Source organism: Drosophila arizonae, chromosome 3 (assembly GCF_054131065.1).
Source record: "Drosophila arizonae isolate 15081-1271.41 chromosome 3, UAZ_ARI_1.0, whole genome shotgun sequence".
NCBI classification, from domain to species: Eukaryota; Metazoa; Arthropoda; class Insecta; order Diptera; family Drosophilidae; genus Drosophila; species Drosophila arizonae.
The window spans coordinates 3,515,325-3,534,238 of NC_142923.1; the positions used below are offsets into that span (position 1 = coordinate 3,515,325).

Genomic DNA, 18,914 nt, shown 5'->3' on the forward strand with positions numbered 1-18,914 from the left:
GGCAGGCAGGCAGGTGGCTTAGACGGAGGCAAGGGCAAAGGCAAAGGCAAAGGCAAAGGCAGTTTGGGTGAAAGGCAGCATTTGGAAACTGGAACAGATGAAAGCAAGTAGATTAGGCATTAGTCCTAAAAAGGAAGTTATACTCAATATAAATGGAATTTATAATACAACAAGATATAATCCAAGCAAAGAAGAGAAGAAAAGTAGAGAAATATAGGAAAAACGAGAAATGTTTGCTGTAAGATGATAGATAGAAATTTTTACAAATAGGAATCTCTTAAAAGATTCAAATATTATATGTTAACTTAAAACTTATAGTATGGAAAGATATATATATATATATTTATATACATAAAATTGCTAAATTGGAGAAACCAAACGGGAACGCTGTTAATTCACACACCAATATAAAAAAATTAAATAAAATATTTCAAATAAATTATGTACTTAAAACTTATAAATTTGAATATTAGAAACTTCTATTTATTAAAAAAAAAAAATTAAATTAAATCAGAAAAAAATTTTAAAAATACTTGTGTATATTAAAAATTAAAAAGAAAAAAAAAATTAAATAAAAAAAAACTGAAAAATAAGAAAATACATTTTAAGCATAAAATTTAAAAAAAAAAAATCATTTTATGCTTTAAGAAATTTATCCAATTATAGAAAAAATATTTCTTTACATATATTTTAATTTTATATGATTTTCCTTTGTTTCTTCATATTGTATTTTAATTAATTTTTAAGTTTATATATGAAACAAATTTTAAATTCAATTCGAAACGAAATTCTTCTTCATGTTTTTAAATATTTTTATTTTTTTTTAATTATTTGATACTATTTTTGTTGCTATTAATAAAACTAATTCTCTGAGAATATTTTTAACTGAAAATTCAAAATGTTAACCAATTAGTGTCAAGCAAAAAATTATATAAAATGATGAAAGCCCACTGCAGCCTTGTGCCATAATTAAATATAAATAAAATGAAAAGATTTCACTCTAATGGCTCTTTGATTAAATACCCAGAAATTAGCACGATTTCATGGCTAAACGTGCCACTGGAGGCATCATTAGAGATCTCTTCACATGCGAATTGGCCAGATAAACGAATGCACTTGCTAAGCGGCAATCGAATATGAAAGAACAAGAGAGAAAGAAAGGGAGAGAGTGAGGTGTATCTTAAGTATAGCTAATCGTAAAGACTGAGCTTCATTTAACTGATAATAGCTGCAAAATGGCCGTGGGCTGATCCAGATAACATCGTTTATAAAGATTTGCAGCTGAATGGGATTTTAGCGAAGCAAGGCCCACTTAGCCGGCACTGACTGGCAATATCAGTGTTTAGTTAAATTACAGGCTTGAAGGAAAGAGTTGGGTTATTTTGCTGTTTTGAAAACGGTCTAAGCGCCCACACGCGGCCAAAAATGGCAGCTAATTGGCAGTGAATCGAGTTAGAGTTTCCTACACGCATGATGCTCGCCAAATAACATGCCAAAAAGCAGAAAAAAAAGCAGGCCAGCTAAGAATAAAAGGAAACGGGTAAAAAAAAAAGAAAAGCTAAAAGGAATGCCAAAAGTTTAGCTCTTGTATCTTGCGCTGTGTATCTCATAGTTTGCATAGCTAATTAGCCAAGCAGCAGTCGCCCTGTGATGTCGGTGTCTGATCATTGATCAAGTCTCTGGAGTCGCGAGTCTCTTGCCGCCGCTCCTAACGAACGGCGCGACGTACCGAATGTATTATCTGCTGGAACGTTCTCACATTAGTCACGCGTTTAACATATTTCGTTTCGTACGTTTAATATATTTTGTATCTTGCAGATACAAAACTCTGCAGACGTCGCTGTCGTCGTCGTATGCAAATAATTTTCACGTATGCTGCGTAGCGGACAAAGGCCTCTCTCTCTCTGACTCTATCTCTCCTCTTTCTCTCTTTCGCGCCCCTCTCTGCTGCTATCTGATTTGCGACAGTCGAGCGTTTCTCGCCAGATATCTGCCTGTTTATATATGGCCAGGCAGCTGTAGCTGTAGCCGTAGCCTGAGCAAACGCGAATTAGGAACGCGGAATGCGATCGATACGTGCGGTCATCTCTCCCAGCAGCCAAGTAGCAACAACAGCAGCAGCAGCAGCAGCAGCAATAGTTGCTGCTAGAGACTTGACTGCAACATGTTGCACATGCTGGTCAGCGATTCGTTTGGCAAGACAAAGTCGTGCGCCTCGGCCAAAGGGGCAGCTGCATAGCTACGCCGGCCACAGGCAGACAGACAGACAGACATGCAGACATTGCTGGCAATTAAGGGGCGGCGGGTGCGGGGAGGCGTGGCAACTGTTCTGTGCAACGCGCAATTCTTAACGGTAATTATGTTGTTCGTTTTGGCAGCAAAAGCATTTTGCGTAGCCCTAACCAAGCAACAATTGCCACAGCAGCAGCAACAACAACAGCAGCACAATTTCTGCAACAGCAACAGTTGCTGTTGTGTTAAATTGGATTAATTTGACAGTAAAATGCAAATGAGCCCAAATGCCAAATGCAAAATGCAACCTGAAAGATGCTGCTCCATGTTGCTGGCAACAAATTATGTTGCTGTTGTGTGTTGCTGCTGCTGCTGCTGCTGTTGGTTGTCGGCCGTTGTCCTGTTGCTGCTGCGTCTGTCGCAAACCCTGCACCGCCCACTTGTCTTGCACGCCTCGCAGCAGCCAGTGCACTGCAGTGCTGCTGCTGCTGCTAAATAATCAACATGTTTGGGGCAGGCACATGTTGCCGCCGTGCAGCAATAATTTTTAAATTGAATTTTTTGTGCGCCCAGAATGGAAAATAAAAACAAATACGCAAGTCAAGTGAAGCCTTGGCTGTTGTTGTTGTTGCTTTTCTTATTGCTGCTGCTGCTGCTGCTGTTGCTGTTGCCCTGCAGCAACATGCATCAAAAAGCCGGCGCCCGTTTTTCATATTTCTCGGCTCACATGTTTTTTGCATTTCGCCTTCTCCTCTGGCTGCGCTTTTAATTCATTTTCGCTCAACTCAGCTGCGTCCACAGATAGCTTAATCGATTTGCCAGCAACAACAACTTGCTGCAGCAACATTGCTACATGCCACTGATAAATGGTGGGCAATGTGTTTATTAATTATTGTGAAATAAATAGAAATGCAAGCAGCAACCACCAGCAACAATAAGAACTAAAAAAAGAAAAGAAAAAAAAAAAAATGAAAGACAGCAGCAAGTGACTTTGCTCTGAGGTGGTCGCTGGCTGCAACATGCAACATGGCTGGCAACATTTGAGTCATGTATTGCCTCAAATTGTATGCAACCGACTGACAACAACAATAACAACAACAACATTCTGTTGTTCATTTTTGGTCATTTACAAATAGAAATTGCATTGATTTTGCTGCTGCTGTTGCTTCTGTTGCCTTTGGCTACAGCTACAGCTACAGCTACAGCAGCAACTTCTTTGGCTCTCTTGATCTGGCCTGCACTTTGATGATATATCGCCGCCAAGCCAAGCCAGCTCAGTCTGCTGCTGCTGCTATTCCTCTTCTCCTCTTGCCATCCATATTTGATGTGCAGTTGCATGTTACATGACGTTCTCGTAAGTTGTCATTGGCCAAACGAGCCACAATGTTGTGTGTTTAGCGTTTTCTTTCTATTCAGTCAGTCGCTGTGCTGTGTCCCATCTCCCTCTCTCTGTACACTTTTTTTTTTTTAGCATTTATTAGCATTTTGCCCTTTACTTGGTCCGCTGCTTGATGTTGTCCTCAGTTGTCCGCTGTCAGTTGCTGCTGCCGTTGCTGTTGCTGCTGTTGTTGTTGCTGTGTGTGGCAACATTTTCAATTCAATTATATTTCATGTTCATGTTGCATCGATTTACATTATAATTTGTGTCTGTAACGGAAGTCATTTGTGGCTGCTTTTATTACAGTCTATACTTAAAGCTGCTTTCCAGCTTGACTCTGGTTTAGTTTGTTATAATAATCATTTTTTCCCCTTTATTTCAAACGATCTGCTAAAAGATAATATGTAGCCAATTAAACGAGCTTTCAGCGTGTTCAATGCAGCTTCATTACTATTGAACAATTGCTTGCTTTAAGCTCTCAACTATCTTCATTCATGATATAGAGGCTTCCAAAGATATACTATGTACCTAGAGCTTTCAAAGCCACTAGATCGCAGCAGCTTTTTAAGCGATCTTTGCAGAGCTTTCTAAGCTGCTTAATATACGCATATCACATATACATATGTAGCTCTCATTCTAATTCAATAGTCAATCAAATTCAGCATATTCAAATCACGAAAGCTTTACGTTTCTAAGTGCTTTCAAAGCAGCTCAATTTCTAATGCTCAATCTCTATTCAACTCTCGTTTAGATTCAGCTCTACTCCTCCAAATAGTTTCCCTCCACCAGTATAATTAAATTTCAACTTTCCCATTCTCAGTTTCTCTTTCAATGCCCGAATTCTGATTAAATGCCAGCTCGATTTCAGCGCCCACATCTCAATCAAGTCGAGCCCCTCTCACTCCCTATAAGTGCTACTTCTGCGCCGACAATGAACTTAATATTTGGTGTAACAAATCGTCTCATAATTTTTTTTTGATTAGTCAGGCTGGCAAAGAGGCGCAGCCGTATATGTAGATATACATATATATACATATGTAAGCCCAGTCAAGTGTCGCTTTCATTACGCGCATCGAATTTCCCGCGCACTTAAAAACAATGACAGCTGCGAGAAAATTTCTTGATGAAAAATATATTTCTATAGAGAAATATTTGTCTCACATATATTTTTTTTTTGTTTTTCGAAAAATATTTCAACAAGTCCCAAAAGTATTTTTAGAGATATTTGAAAAGCCATTTTTCTAAACACCTTTGACATTCGTCTTTGACTTCTATAGGCATTTAGCCAGGCAGTCAATCACACTCCATACATCAATCAATCCATCAATCAATCAATTAGGCACTCTATTACATTCCAAGTTCCCATTTTGCCCTCTCTCTCTCCCTTTCGCTGCTCTCGTGTTAATTTTGAGCTAAAGTTTTTAGTTGAAGCATTTTTCCTCAGTTTTCCCCCATTTGTTCCCTCATTTCTTCGCATTTGCAGCATTTTCCCTTTTTCCTTTTTCCTCGTTTAATGTTTATAATAATAAGCAGAGTAAACAGTTTTCCACGTCTAATGAGCTGCCCTTCTGCTGTTGCTCGCCGGCTGCAGCCTCCTCCACATGCCTCGCAGCCATGATCTAATGTTATGACAGCTCATCAAGTGTCAGCGCAGAATGGCATACGACCCGAAACACCACGGCCACCTCCCGCCTCCCACCTCCTGCCACTATCCTAAGTGTTTCAGCGTCTCTTTCACTAATGACATTTACTTTCAACGTTTATTAAATGTTGTGTGAGCTGCTTAAATCAGTTTAGCTGGACATGGCCTCTGATATGGAGAGAGAACAGAGTGGTGAGAGAGGGGGAGCAAGAGGGCGGATGCAGCAGAGGCAGGAGTCTGGGCATTTAGATGGGAACTGAGCAGACTACACTGAGCGAAAAAGCTGAGTTTTTTGTATACAAATGAGATTAACTCCTTTGGAAAAACAAGTTCTAAATTCTCCCAATCTCTCTCCTTGAACCATGCTCAATAAATCGATTCTGTTCATCATTTTCTCTCTATCTCCAGCTCTTTTTAATTATTTCTCTCTCTCTCTCTCCCGCTCACTCTCTATATCTCCCCTCTCTTCTCTCTCTCTCTTTCTTATTTTCTTCTTCAGTAAATCTACCTATTTTCGCTCTTCCACACATTTTCGCTGAGTGTAGCTCTATTAACCTAACATATTTCCTATACCATATCACATATCACATGAGATGTCTCTCCCTCTCATTCTCACTACATTGCTCCCTTTTTGCTTTCATTTTGTGCGGCTTATAAACCATCTCTTCTTTTTCTCCCTCTCCCCTGGTTCTTTCTCTTTCAACCTCTACTCCCAATTTGTATTATCATCAGGTTCGATATTAATAACTTTGCTAAGCATTTTTGTTGTTCCTTTGCCCTTCTGGCTTTATCGTGGTTTCTCTTTCACTTGAAGGCGATTTCATGGCTCTTGATTAAGTTAGTTTTTTTTTTTCATTTTCTTTTTTTATTGTGTTCGCTCTTCTTTAAAAGCCTATTAGCTTTTGGGCTTTATCTTTGTGGGCTGGTTCAATGTACGCGCCATAATTATGCGCTTTTGGCAATTAAACGACAGCCGGACCCCCGAGACGGCTCCAAATATGGATAGTGTCATAATTCTTGTCAGTTTGCGAGCCCCCAAGGGCACCGGCCCAGGCAGAGAACTGAAACAGGAGGAGGATAACAAAAAATGAAGGAGGGAAAAAACGAAAACTGCATAAACATTTGCTGATTGAAATCAACTTTGCCATGAAATCAATCATCGCAGCAGACGGCGGCCCTTTTTTTTTTTTTTTTTTTTTTTTTTTTTTTTTTTCCCTCGAGTCGAGTCGACTCTGTGTCCTGCTGCCGCTTGCTTATCCAATGCTAAAATCTTTTGGGCCTGGCGGCTTTGTCGTTTCGAGCTTCAGTGTTGAGTTTCGCGCTTCAAGTGGCCCCCTTAACAATTGCTGTTGTTGTTGTTGTAGTTGTTGTTGCCTGCAGGACATGCAACATGTGACATTGAAACCAACAACTTGAACTTTACTCATGACTCATTGCTGCAGCAAAAACTTCACTCTAGCTAAAGTCTCCCCCTTGTCAGAGTTTCCCTTCTCCCTCTCTCTCTCGCTCTCTTCCGCTTAGCTCATTTATTCATATTTACATTTAACATGCGTTTTTCTCGTCGACTCTTCTAACGAAGTCAGCGTAAATCGATATTCAATAAACGACATCTGTGTGCATTTTTTTTGTTCCTTTTCATCTCTCAATCTCCCTCTCTCTCTCTCTCGCTCTTTCTCTCTCTACGATAATGATCTCTTTGTTTGAGGTAGAAGCAGCTGGGCTGGCATCCAGTCAGGCAGTCGGGCTGGACTGCGCTGGGTAGCTGCGTGGCTTGTGCCCAGGGGTCGATGCATATCTGTCGTAGCTGTCAAAACGAACATAAATCGAAAAACCAGAAACGTAAAAATCGCATCATTTATATGTGGCATATGCGACAGTTCCCTGAAACAAAGCTAGCCCATTCTCTATAAGAAAACTACAATTTATACAGTGAAATAATTAAACAACATTTCTAGAAATATTTTATAGAAAATGTAGCAAAGAAAAACAAAAATTTTGAAATTTTTCACATAGGAAAAAAAATCGTTTGAATAAATTGTATAAAAACAAAAATAAAATATATTAAGAATTAAAAAGTATTTAAAAGCAGATTTTAAAAATAAAAATATTTTATTTAATTTTAAATTTAGAAAAAGTATTAATAAAAAAGAATATTTTATAAAAATTTTGAAATACTCAAAAAATGTTTATATTTATTTAGGGATCCATAATTCTGAAATGAAATAATTTTTTTTTTTTTTTTTTTCATTATGAATTAGGTTTATATTTATTTTAACTTCTTTACGAACGCTTCTCAAATATAAACCCAAAATCTAATCACACTTTCCTCTTCTCTTTCTCTTTCTAGGTAAGCACACAAGAATACGTAAAATATGCCAAGGAATACCACCAAAAATACTAAAAAATACCAATAGACTGAGAGCAAATAGTTAACAATCTATTTCTTTCTCTATTGGTGCAGGCGAGTAAAATAAATGTGGAGCATTTGGAAACTGTGTCACGCCCATAAATCAAGCCTCGCACGACTGACACATTCAAAATTTCCAGTGGCCCTCCCAGTCGCAAGAGACCTCAGCCCCCAGTCCCCCCAGTCCGCGCCGTCTCCCATCCCACACCGCACATCTATCAAATATAATTAATAGAAAAGTTGTCGAAATGTCAATGGCTATGACAAATCTAATTAATTTTAGCTTTTTTTCCACTTATTTAAACAAAGAGCAAGCACATTTGACAAATTATGAAAGCAAGAAGAAGCAGAAAACCACAAAATATGAATTCATATTGTCCTATAGAGCAGACAGGTTCCTAACTCAGTGTGTGAACTATGAGATTTGTTGAAAATCGGCTTACGAAATGTGAAACGAAATTCAAATCGAAATACTATAAGACAATTCAGAGATTAAGCGAAAATGATTAATTGGATTTCACTTGATGTTATATTTTCTAGCTGTCATATGCGAGCTATTTGTGAATGTTAGGGTAGGCCCCAGACTTATCAGCTACAAAAGGTCTGACAGCCGCGTATTTAGTGTCAGCTCTTATCTCCGATATGGTTCATTCATATGAACTGCTTGTCAAGTATTTCATTATAAGGCAAAAATGCTGTGGCTGTTCTTTTTAATAAATAATTGAATACATTGCATTGTGTGATTATATATAAGAATTTTTACAATATATGTATATTGTATATTTTCAGTATAACCTCGAAAAGGCAGAAAAATTTGCTTAGATAATTGCTAAGAAGAATCAATGAGTATTACTTATGCTAGAAAATTAAAAAAAAAAAAAAATTTTTTTATACATATTTTCCAATTTTAACATATTATTTAATATATTATATTAATATATATATATATATATATATATATATATTTTTTTTTTTTTTTTTTTTTGAAGCTTCACATTATTACTTCAGATCTCGGACTTCTATGCTCATAATATTTTTTAACAAATTAAAAGTTTGCTTCAGAAATACTAAGAATTTCAAAGAAAAGCTCTCTTATCTGTTAAGCGCACTTTTAAGCTATTCAACATCGCATCTACCTAAGACGCTGTTTTATACGATTATCAAAGTTATATAAAATCAACCTAATAGCTCAAAGACACTTCAGTATTTGCTTTTGAGCAGCGTGAGAATTGCATAGGAGAGCTATAGATATTATCCAATTCGTCTCCTTAAGGCGCTCTTCTCTGCAATTCTCACTATGGCATAATTCTCAAACTTTTAGAGCTATTTTCTAACTAAAAAACTTTGCTCTTATAATTCTACAATTTGTAGCTCACGCAGAGCATTTTAGAGTCTGCTTTGGGTAACACTAAACCCCCCATAACTTTTCATTTACACCAACATTTTCAGTTTTTGAAAAATGGCGCGCACATTGTAATGCAGATTTTCGATTCAAGGTAACCCGAAACCGGCTAAGCTCAGCGGTTTATCCACTCGCCGGGCTTACATCATTTTTGGGTCTATTTGCATAAAGCACTTAATAAGTTTATGAAGAGTGAGATAAGCGCCTATACAAGTTCTTAATGCAATTTGGAAAAAATGGAGGAAAACCAAGATATAAACTATAAACGATGATAAAGCCTGAATGGTAAATGGATGCAGAGCAGGAGACGTTGGGCGGGAGTGAGCAGGGCGGAGCAGGAGGCTCATATAAATATGCGATGTGACATTGATCGCTGTCCCATGTGTGAGCGTCCTTTATTTTATCTCCGGCAGCTTTAAAAGGATTTCAATGTTTTTTTTTGCTGCCTCGGCTCTTCGGCATTTATGAATTTATTGATAAGCGAGCGCAGAAGCGAACCCTTTTTTTTTGCGCCGGGGCCTTTCATTCATTCATAAAAAAGATAACAGCCAATGCATATTTTTTGAACAACTTGCAGCTAAGTAAAAACAATGGGCGGCGTATGTGGGGGAATCGAGGAGGCGTGGCTACACAAACACACACAAGCACAGGGAGAAGTCTGTCGAATTTAATTAACAGTTGAAAAACAGAGTCGCAGAGGGAAAACCCCAAAAGTCAAGACGAAAGGAAACCAAAAGAAAAAGCTCAGACAAAACAACTGAAAAAACTGAGGGAGTAGTAGACTAAGAGATGACCTGTAAATGATAAGTATGGGCATATGAGTTTTTTAAAAGATGAATACATAAATATATAAATATATGATATACGATAAATTAAATAGAATTATGCATAGGAGCATTTGAAAGCCGTAGCAAAATATATAAAAAAAAAAAAAAAATTATAGAAAATTTCAGAAACGGAAGATTTGAAGAGTATAAAAAACGATTTGAGAAAATTGAAAAAATTATTAAAATGTTAATAAATGAAAAGAACTTACAGAGGCTAAAAAATATTAAAGGATACTCAGAATTCTAATCGAACAGAGCAAAAGTTTAACAGAACTTTTGACTAGGATTTACATGAACCCGCTTGCTTACCCTTTTTTCTACAGGGTATTCGTTACAATTTTGAGTGGCTGGCCGTGTGGTTCGAACCCCAAAGGCGGCGCCAAATTAACAAAATGCGTAAAATGTGCGAAAAAAACAAGTCTAATGGAAGAGCGAGAGGGAGGGGGAGAGGGGCAGACAGAATGAGCATGTGGGCGAGAGAGACAAAGCAAGTATATGAGTTTGTCTGCAAGGCTGTCTGAGAATTTTCCCTATTCTCAACATTATCCGCACCTTGGGGCGTTTTGGCTCATTAGCGCGGCAGACAGCTGAGTGCGCGTGGGTGTTGGTGTGGGGGGCGTGGCGCCGATGCCGGCGTTGCCAGACGCTCGGCGTGCTCTGGCATAAATTTGACATTGAAAATATTGAGAGAGCAAAAACCCTCGAGAATTGCCTTTGCGGTTTCTTCATTCCAATCAAATGTTTCTTGCCCGAAGCGTTTTTTGTTTATATGCAATAAGGATATACGCTATATCCTCATATATCCCTACATACCCTTCACATATCCTTATGCTATTCGGCATTTATATTAATATCAGCTCGCCTTGAATAATTTATTTGATTTTTTGATTTCTTGCATTTTGTTGCAATCAAAATAAACAGAAGGCAATAAAATTGTTGTCTTTTGCTTACATGTTATTCTCCCTCTCCTTCTCTCCCTCTCTCTTTCTATCTCTCTGTCTCTGCTACCCTCAATGAAAGTCCTCATATTATGGCCATAATCCCCGTTGGTTTATTGCGGTTTTTATGGCCCGGCTGTCGGCTGTCTTCTGTCTTCTGTCTCCTTTGCTCCTTGTGCATATTACATAAATGTGATAATGATTTATGCGACTCCAGGTTCCGACTCACAGTTCCGACTCCTGGCAACTGGTTCCGTGTGCTCTGCCTCCTCCAGTGTCTTGGTCCACATCCGCTTTAGCGTAAATGCCAGCATTTAAATAATTGGCAGCCAAGCAGCTTCCGCTCTCTCTCTGCCCGCCCTAACTCCCTATACCCATCTCCCTCGCCCCCTGACGACCGCCTAAGCAAACAAACAAGCGAGGCGCGCGCAAACACAAAAAACAAATACAAATAAAGTCCCACTCTCTCTCACACACACACGCATACATGCATGCTGTATAACAGCAACGGGAAGAACAATGCGCACTTTACACCATTTTTCTTACACTTTGCATTGCAACAACAACAAATTCCGTTACCCTCACACGCCCTCTCCCACCTACACTCTGGCAAAGTTTTATTGCACTCTCAGATTTGCAGGAGCAAGTTTTGAAGTGGAGAATCATTTGTTTCGCCTCTCGTGAATATTGCAATGCATATTTGTTATACGGGCTTTCAATAGACAAGCTAGTATTTGAGTTTTAATGCCGTTATGCAGGTGTACACGTACTTCTATTTACAGTTGAATGATTCTTTGGCAGCAGCTCAAGCGCGCATAACCTCAACAACGTGCAATGGAAATCTTATTAAAAAGTATTTAAGTTCTTATATACGATTTGTTGTTGTATGCTAGCGAACTTATTTTACCAGCAAGTATAAGAGCTTTTTTACCAATTGAGTATGCACACATACTTATATGTGAATCTTCTAATTAGAATTGTTAACATAACAGTTCTTATACATGCATAAATGTAAAGCGATTACAAAATATAAGAGCTAACTTCATGCTCACTTGTGATAGGACACATAAAGAAGTATAAGACAATCTGAACTGCATGCTAAGTTAATCTTATACGCTGCTTATATCAATTCCTATTTCCTTGCTCTCTTCAACGCATTCAACTGTTGAATTTAAAGAGATTTTCTTTGACTTATGGCAGGTTTTTCAAAATTTTATGTAGTCAACTACAACAATATGTAAACACATGCCCACACACACACGTGCAGACAATACTCTCTCCTCCCTGCCTCCTTTACACAAACATATTTACTTACATAAAGCTTAAGTGGCAAAAGTTGTGCCAGAGGCTTACAAAACTCTTAAGCCCCTCGCCTTGCCCGACGCTAAGGCAACCCTTTTTCGTCATTTCAGTTGGCCCCCATGCTCCTCTCTTCTGCTCTCTTCCGCTCTCTTCGCTCCGTTGCCCTTTGGCATTCATGGCTAGTTCTCATAACGTTCGCGTAAGTTGCATGCACATTAAAAATTAAACATTCAACATAAATAAATAAATGGTAGCAGAAGTAGAAATAGCAATAACAACAGACAAATCAAAAACTTAGCTCTCATTGTTGTTGCTGTTGTTGTTGTTTTTATTGTAGCCACTTTGCTGCTGCACTAAAAGCTTATAAATTATTGTCGAGCTGCCATGTTGAGCCATTGCAACAACAACAAGCACAACAACAGTTACTCTATTGGCAGTGAAGCACGCCCGTTGTCAGGCTTTGTTAATTTTTTAACAGCAACGCCAACGCCGCAGTCGACGCAACCGACGGAAGCAGCGCCGCAGTGTCAACGATACAGTTAGTTGATTCCAAAGAGAGCTTTTACAGCTATTTGAAGCTGTCACAATTTGACTTTTGTGCCTAATTTCTTTACAAAAAGTTTGCCTTGCCAACGCACATTTGGCTCGAGGCGCAAAACTAAGGAAATTGTATAAAATTTAAACAAGCAAATTCTATTTTCAATGTGTGTTAGCTAAGTCAGCTGGTGTGAGGGAGACAAACATATCATAATCAGTGGTTTTCCGGCAGGCTGCATTTACAGCTAGCACAAGAATTTGGCTCAACAGCTGGACATTTTCCACCTGCACTCGACTCCATGTCCAGACGGGCAGTCTATTTGGTGTTTGTTTGATTACAAACAGATGCACAGGGAGAGAGAGAAAGCGATGGAGTAGAAGAGTGGGCGTAGGAGAGTGAGCGAGAGAGGGCAAAGGTATCATAGCGATGGCAGCACAACTACTTACATATTTGCATACATGTATTTATGTATGCATTTGTGCAGTTGCTTCATCTCCTGTTGCGGCTTTGTCATGTAGCCGACGGCGCGTCGTCATCGACGTTGATGTCTTCGTCTTCGTGTTCGTCTTTGTCGTTTGTGTTTGTCGAAAGTTGTGATTTTGTTGCTGTTGTTGTTGACATGCTAATAATGATCGTATATTGGCGCAACTGCTCTTAGCACCCAACAGAGCCGCAAATTAGCAGTGGAAGAGAGCGGCAGAGCGAGGGCGCAGAGCGCATATAACAGCTGCTGCTGCTGCTGCTGCTGCTCGGGCTGCTGGGATACGCCTCAAAGGCAGATATTTTTATGCTTATGCCAGACAAATAACAACAACTGCGGCAACAGCAACTGCAAATAACAACAAAACGCGCAAAAGCACATAAACTAAGATAACATACGCACAAACAGCAGCAGAAGCAACAGCAACAGCAACAACAACTGCATCAACAGCAGCCGTAGATTTCTTAACAGCGGCAACAACAAATGCACTTCCTGTTATTATTGCTGCTGCTGCTGCTGCCGCAGTCTCTCTCTCTCTCTCTATCTCTATCTAAAGTTTCTGTATGCATATGTGTGTCTGTTTGCATAGGTGTATGTGCGCTTGCATGATTTCAACGCCGGCAGCACTTTGCTGTTTATTTACACAGACTTCTTTTACATTATTTCATATGCATAAATTGCCACCCACACAAACAAATGCACTTGTACACACATGCAGCAGCACGCACGCACACACGTACAAAGTGCGTACACCAAATGAGCGTAATTAAGTGCAAAGTCAGACTTCCTTTGCTGCTCACACTCCCACTCACCATCGCGCTCGCTCTCTTTCATTTACTCTAGTGCTGGCTTAATAACAAACGAAGAGCAGAGCTTCAAAGCTGTTGCGGTTTCTCTTGCACCGCAATTTTCGACTGGCATAGCAGAGAATGAGAATATGCTACGCAGAGTGCGCAAAATCAATCAGTTATCAGTAGAGGAGAGTATTCAAGAGTCATCATTACCTATACTTACATATTTGTTATTGGTAAAAGATTGTGCATGAAAGCAACGAAAAAGAAACTTTCTTTCGTCTTTCTGACTTTGCGTAGAAATTCTTGTTGTAAATTCTTACTTGGTTCACGGTGGTTTTTGCAGTTCGGCTGCTGCAAAGCTTATCAAAGTTTGTTTTACTTGAATTTTCTACCTTTTTGTGCATGTGTTAAAATTGCATGCATTGCCTTTCTTTTCTATCCGTTTTTGTGTGGATTTAGCCAGCAACATATTTTTGCTTAAATAAATATTTTGTTAGCTGCCCAACGAATTTTAGTTGGCCAAAGGTACATACATATGAACTAATAAAAAAATAGTTGAAGAAATAAAAAAACACACAAATAACGCTCTGGATGGCTTGTGAATTTTTAATAATCAGTGCTACCGCAGTGCAGAGGTTTGAAAGAGCGAGAGAGATAGAGAGAGGGCGAGCTTTTCAGTTGACATTTACTTTATATTCAACTCGTCTCTTCAGGCATTTCATCATTTAAATTAGCAAGCGCTGTCGCCTTGACAACAGCAGCAACAACAACAACAATAGAGAAGCACGCAATGCACACACACACACAGACACAGAGAGAGTGAGCGAGAGTGAAGAGAACGCCCAATCAGACAATGGCCACAGCATTGCATCAAACAAAAGCGTGAAGCGCACAAAAGGCTGATGCTTCTGCTTCTGCTGCTGCTGCTGCTGCTGCTGTTGTTGCTAGCAAAGCACAAAAGCAATTGACAAATTTACCAAGGTGCGCTCACTCACTCTCACTCGCCGCTCTATCCCTCTCTCGCGTGGTAGGAGGCATTTGAGAAATGGCTCACAGTGAATTCACTGAATAGTGATTTTTCATAGTGATAACAATGGCTCGCTCTGATTTGATTTGATTTGCATGCGCCATACATATATCTGCCGTTATAGTTTTTTCTACCCATTTTTTCTGCCCATTCTCTTTTGCATTGTTTTTGTTGTCGCTGGCCTTAAACTCTTATACGTTCGCTTTAGTTTCCATTTATGGGCTGCTCTCTAACTCTTATATCGCTTCAATCATCGCTCTCTGTCGCTCAGCTCTCATTACTATCCGCTTTCAATAAATCTGCAGAACTTAATTTCCGGCTGAATGATGTTACTATCCAGCATCCAGCAGCCAGCATCGAGCATCGAGCATCGAGCTTCTCCCATCTCCATTTTCCGTTTTCCATTCTCTCCCACACATACATAAATTTTCACCTTTAAGCGCTTTTTGTAATTACATTTCAGTCGGTTCTCCATTTCGCTGGACATTCTTATACTTGTTGTTGTTTTTTGCTGCCGCTTTTAATAAAGTTTATCTAGCGTTGTCCTTTGTTTCATCCTTATCGACATGCTTGTAAATTTATGTTTAGTCTGCTCTCTCACTCTCACTCCCTCTCTCTCTCTCTCTTTCTGTCTGCACCGTGGGCGAGCAAATATTTTCTTGGAGTTAATTGAATTTGTGGGGTGGACCAAAATTCAAGTGAATTTCAGTCAAGAAAATTTCAATGCTCCTTAACAGAATTTTAGGTGCCTGATGGGGGGCGACTTGTTCTACATAAGAACTCCTAATGGCGCATTAATTACTTAAGTGACAAAACTTGTTTTAAGGAAAAACGATATACGACCTGTCCCTAGAGGGAACCACTTAAGAGAACATGCACATATGTTAAATCTTTAGTCTCTGGGTGGGATCTGTGCTAGAAAACTCTAAAGTGCATAATAAAATATTGAATCACCCCAAGAAACAATAGACATCAGTTTGTAAAACCTTTTTCTTCCTTTTTTAATTTTCCAACTCTTTTCTGTTCAACAGGCGAAAATCCACATATCATCGAACATCCCATGGACACGACGGTCCCCAAGAATGATCCATTCACGTTCAATTGCAAAGCCGAGGGCAATCCACCTCCAACGATTCATTGGTTCAAGGATGGACGCGAACTGAAGACGGACGCGGGCTCACATCGCATAATGCTACCCGCGGGCGGCCTTTTCTTTCTGAAGGTAAGTCTTCAAGTCTATCATTATATTACCAGACTCCCTCAATCCAGCTGCTCCACAACGATTTCTCCTCTCGTTTCATCATTTCTTGGGAATCGCAACATTTGTGCATCAAAATTGTTGCTCATATTATTTTATGCGCTTCCGATTCGTTGCATTTCGATCGGCAAGTAAAACAAAGTGCAGACAGCTCGTAATAAAAACAACAAGCGATAAGAATGGAATGGGCATAAGTATGGGCCCCCCTTTACAAGCCTGCCGAAATGTCTAGGCTGAAGAACTGTTCTTGTTGAGCATTAGGGATGGCATAACATTTAAGAAAAGGGGTGGGAAAGGGAATGCCAGAAAATATCGATGAGGCAAAATAAACTGTGAACTGTTTTTGACATAAATGAATAAAATGAGGGTGAAAACCATATATAATATACAGAAAATATTTTAAATACTTAAAGGAAATAGAATAATATGAGATGAGTTTAATTATTTTTTTTTCTGTTAAAAAATAAAAGTCCAAAATATGCTCGGAGTACTTAAAACTATTCTATCATATAAATATGTTTTTTTTTTTTTTATTAAATTAATTGGTTAAATTTTGTAAACAAATTGCAAATAGTTTAGTAATTTTCTTGAAATATTTTTGTCTTTAATTTTTTAATCTTTTACATCTTAATTTTAATGTTTAAATACATTGTATTTAAATATCGTCCCTTTTGCCATCTCTAAGTTTTTCTGCATTCTCTTTCCCCTTGCCTCCTCGTGCGTGCACATTTCACAATTCAAGCTAACGAGTCTTAATGCAGGGGCAGACGACGGGGGGTTGGGCGCATTCACTCTGCTAACCACCCCCAACTCCCACCCCTGCACTGCAATTTTTGTCAGTTTCTTTTTTTTCCTTTTTTGCCCCGCCCTCGACTTTGTTTATATTACATTTTTGTATACCCCCCGCTCAGTAGATTTTCATTAAATGCAACAAAAATGTATTTGATATAAAATTTATTGTTATTTTTTCCTTTGCTATTTTCCACTTTAATGGAATTTAACGAATTATTTCGAGTTGAGCGCGTTTTGAATTCAGTTTTTGTTAAATTTCTACAAATTATTTCTTTGACGAATGGGTTGCAATATTCCGGACACCAGTGTCGAGTGGTCCATGGGCCATGGGGCAGGGGAGGAGGGCTATCATTATCATTAAAAATCATCATACACTCACTTGCGCATATCTCGAGCTGAACAGAACCCGGAAATTCGAGAAGAGCTGCCGTCGCCTACCCCTAGTTAATTTTTATTGTTTTCAATGGCATTTTTGGAGTCGTGCCCCAATCCTAAGTGACTTGTCGGCCGGCTTACAGTTTGTTGCCAATTAAAACTGAAGAGGCCAAGTGATTAAGGCACAGACATACACACGGACAGACACGACCCTCTGTAGAGGGTTGTCTACTTGTTTTTTTTTTTTTTAATTAAATTAAATTGCGTATACGTCGAGTGGACTGGTTGGTCAGCAGTTGAATTTGGGGTCTAGAGTTTTATTTGATTTTTGGTCGAGCGCATTTCGTTTTGATCTTTGCACCGACACGTGTCGCTCTTAAGCTTATAACTACTCGCAATAATATTACACATATCTCTTCTGTAAAGTATCTAATCTCTAATTCTCCCCCTCCTCTCTTTCTTTCAGGTCATACACTCGCGAAGGGAGAGCGATGCGGGCACGTACTGGTGCCAGGCGAAGAACGAATTGGGCGTCGCACGTTCCAGAAATGCAACATTGCAAGTAGCATGTAAGTAATAAGTCTATAAGTCGGGAATTTCAGGGCCAGTCTATTAAGCTCTTTTGTATAAGTAAATATTCGATAGTCCTCGAAATTTACTGAAAATTTCAACTAGTTTGTATGTGAGTTTAGGGATACTGATTTAATGGGCATGGGTCTAGTATAGCTATATCGTATTGAAAAGAGTAATCGTAAAGTGGGAAATTTAAATAACGAAGACTAGCATATATGAGCAGGAAAATGAAAATAAAACTTGTATGAGGATATTTCAATAAACATACGCATTTGCATCATCTACAATTTTAGCTCAATCATTATAAAATATTGACGAAATTGATAAGGAAGTAGCCGAAATAGTATACATTCAATTTTAGCCAAATCGCGTGTAAGTTAAGGGTTGCTGTTTTAGGCAAGATAGGTTTTTAGTAAATAAGTTTGAAATTAAGCGGAAAACTTATAAATTTTAGTGAAATTGTTGTGTGTTAGAGATACTACTATTCATATTAATTGAAAATGAGATTAAGTTAAACAGAGGAGAATATTGATTATAAAAATCATCATGCCATCCACAAATTTAGATATATCCTTAAAACATTTTAACAAAACTTACTTGAAATCCTCCTCAAACTTATGTAAAAAGTTTTATAAAAATCCTATGTCAGTTAACCTTTGCTATTCCATCAAAATGAGGTTTATCTATGTAAAAATGACTTTTTAACTAACTGCCCGACTGCCTTAGCTCATATTCCGACATCATTTAGTTGCCAGCATAATTTTCAACAGTTTTTTGTAGGCACAATGCCAAAAAAACCGAAAACCCACTCAATGACGTTGATCGATTGACGTTGCACATTTACAGCTAATGAACTTTTGTGGGCAGTCTGACTGGCCAACCCTTCAGCAACTGCATTGCATGTTCAGTTGCGAGTTGCGAGTTGCTGTTCCTGTTTCTGTTCCTGTT

General features: G+C 38.7%; 1 protein-coding gene across 1 annotated transcript in view; it reads left to right on the forward strand.

Moving 5' to 3' along the window:
- robo2 (roundabout 2) overlaps positions 1-18,914 on the forward strand; it is a 57,486-nt gene that overhangs the window by 16,306 nt on the left and 22,266 nt on the right. The window contains exons 2-3 of the mRNA XM_018004385.2: positions 16,000-16,190; positions 17,860-17,962. Of these exons, the coding sequence (XP_017859874.2) occupies positions 16,000-16,190; positions 17,860-17,962 (294 nt within the window). The remainder of the gene's footprint in view (positions 1-15,999; positions 16,191-17,859; positions 17,963-18,914) is intronic.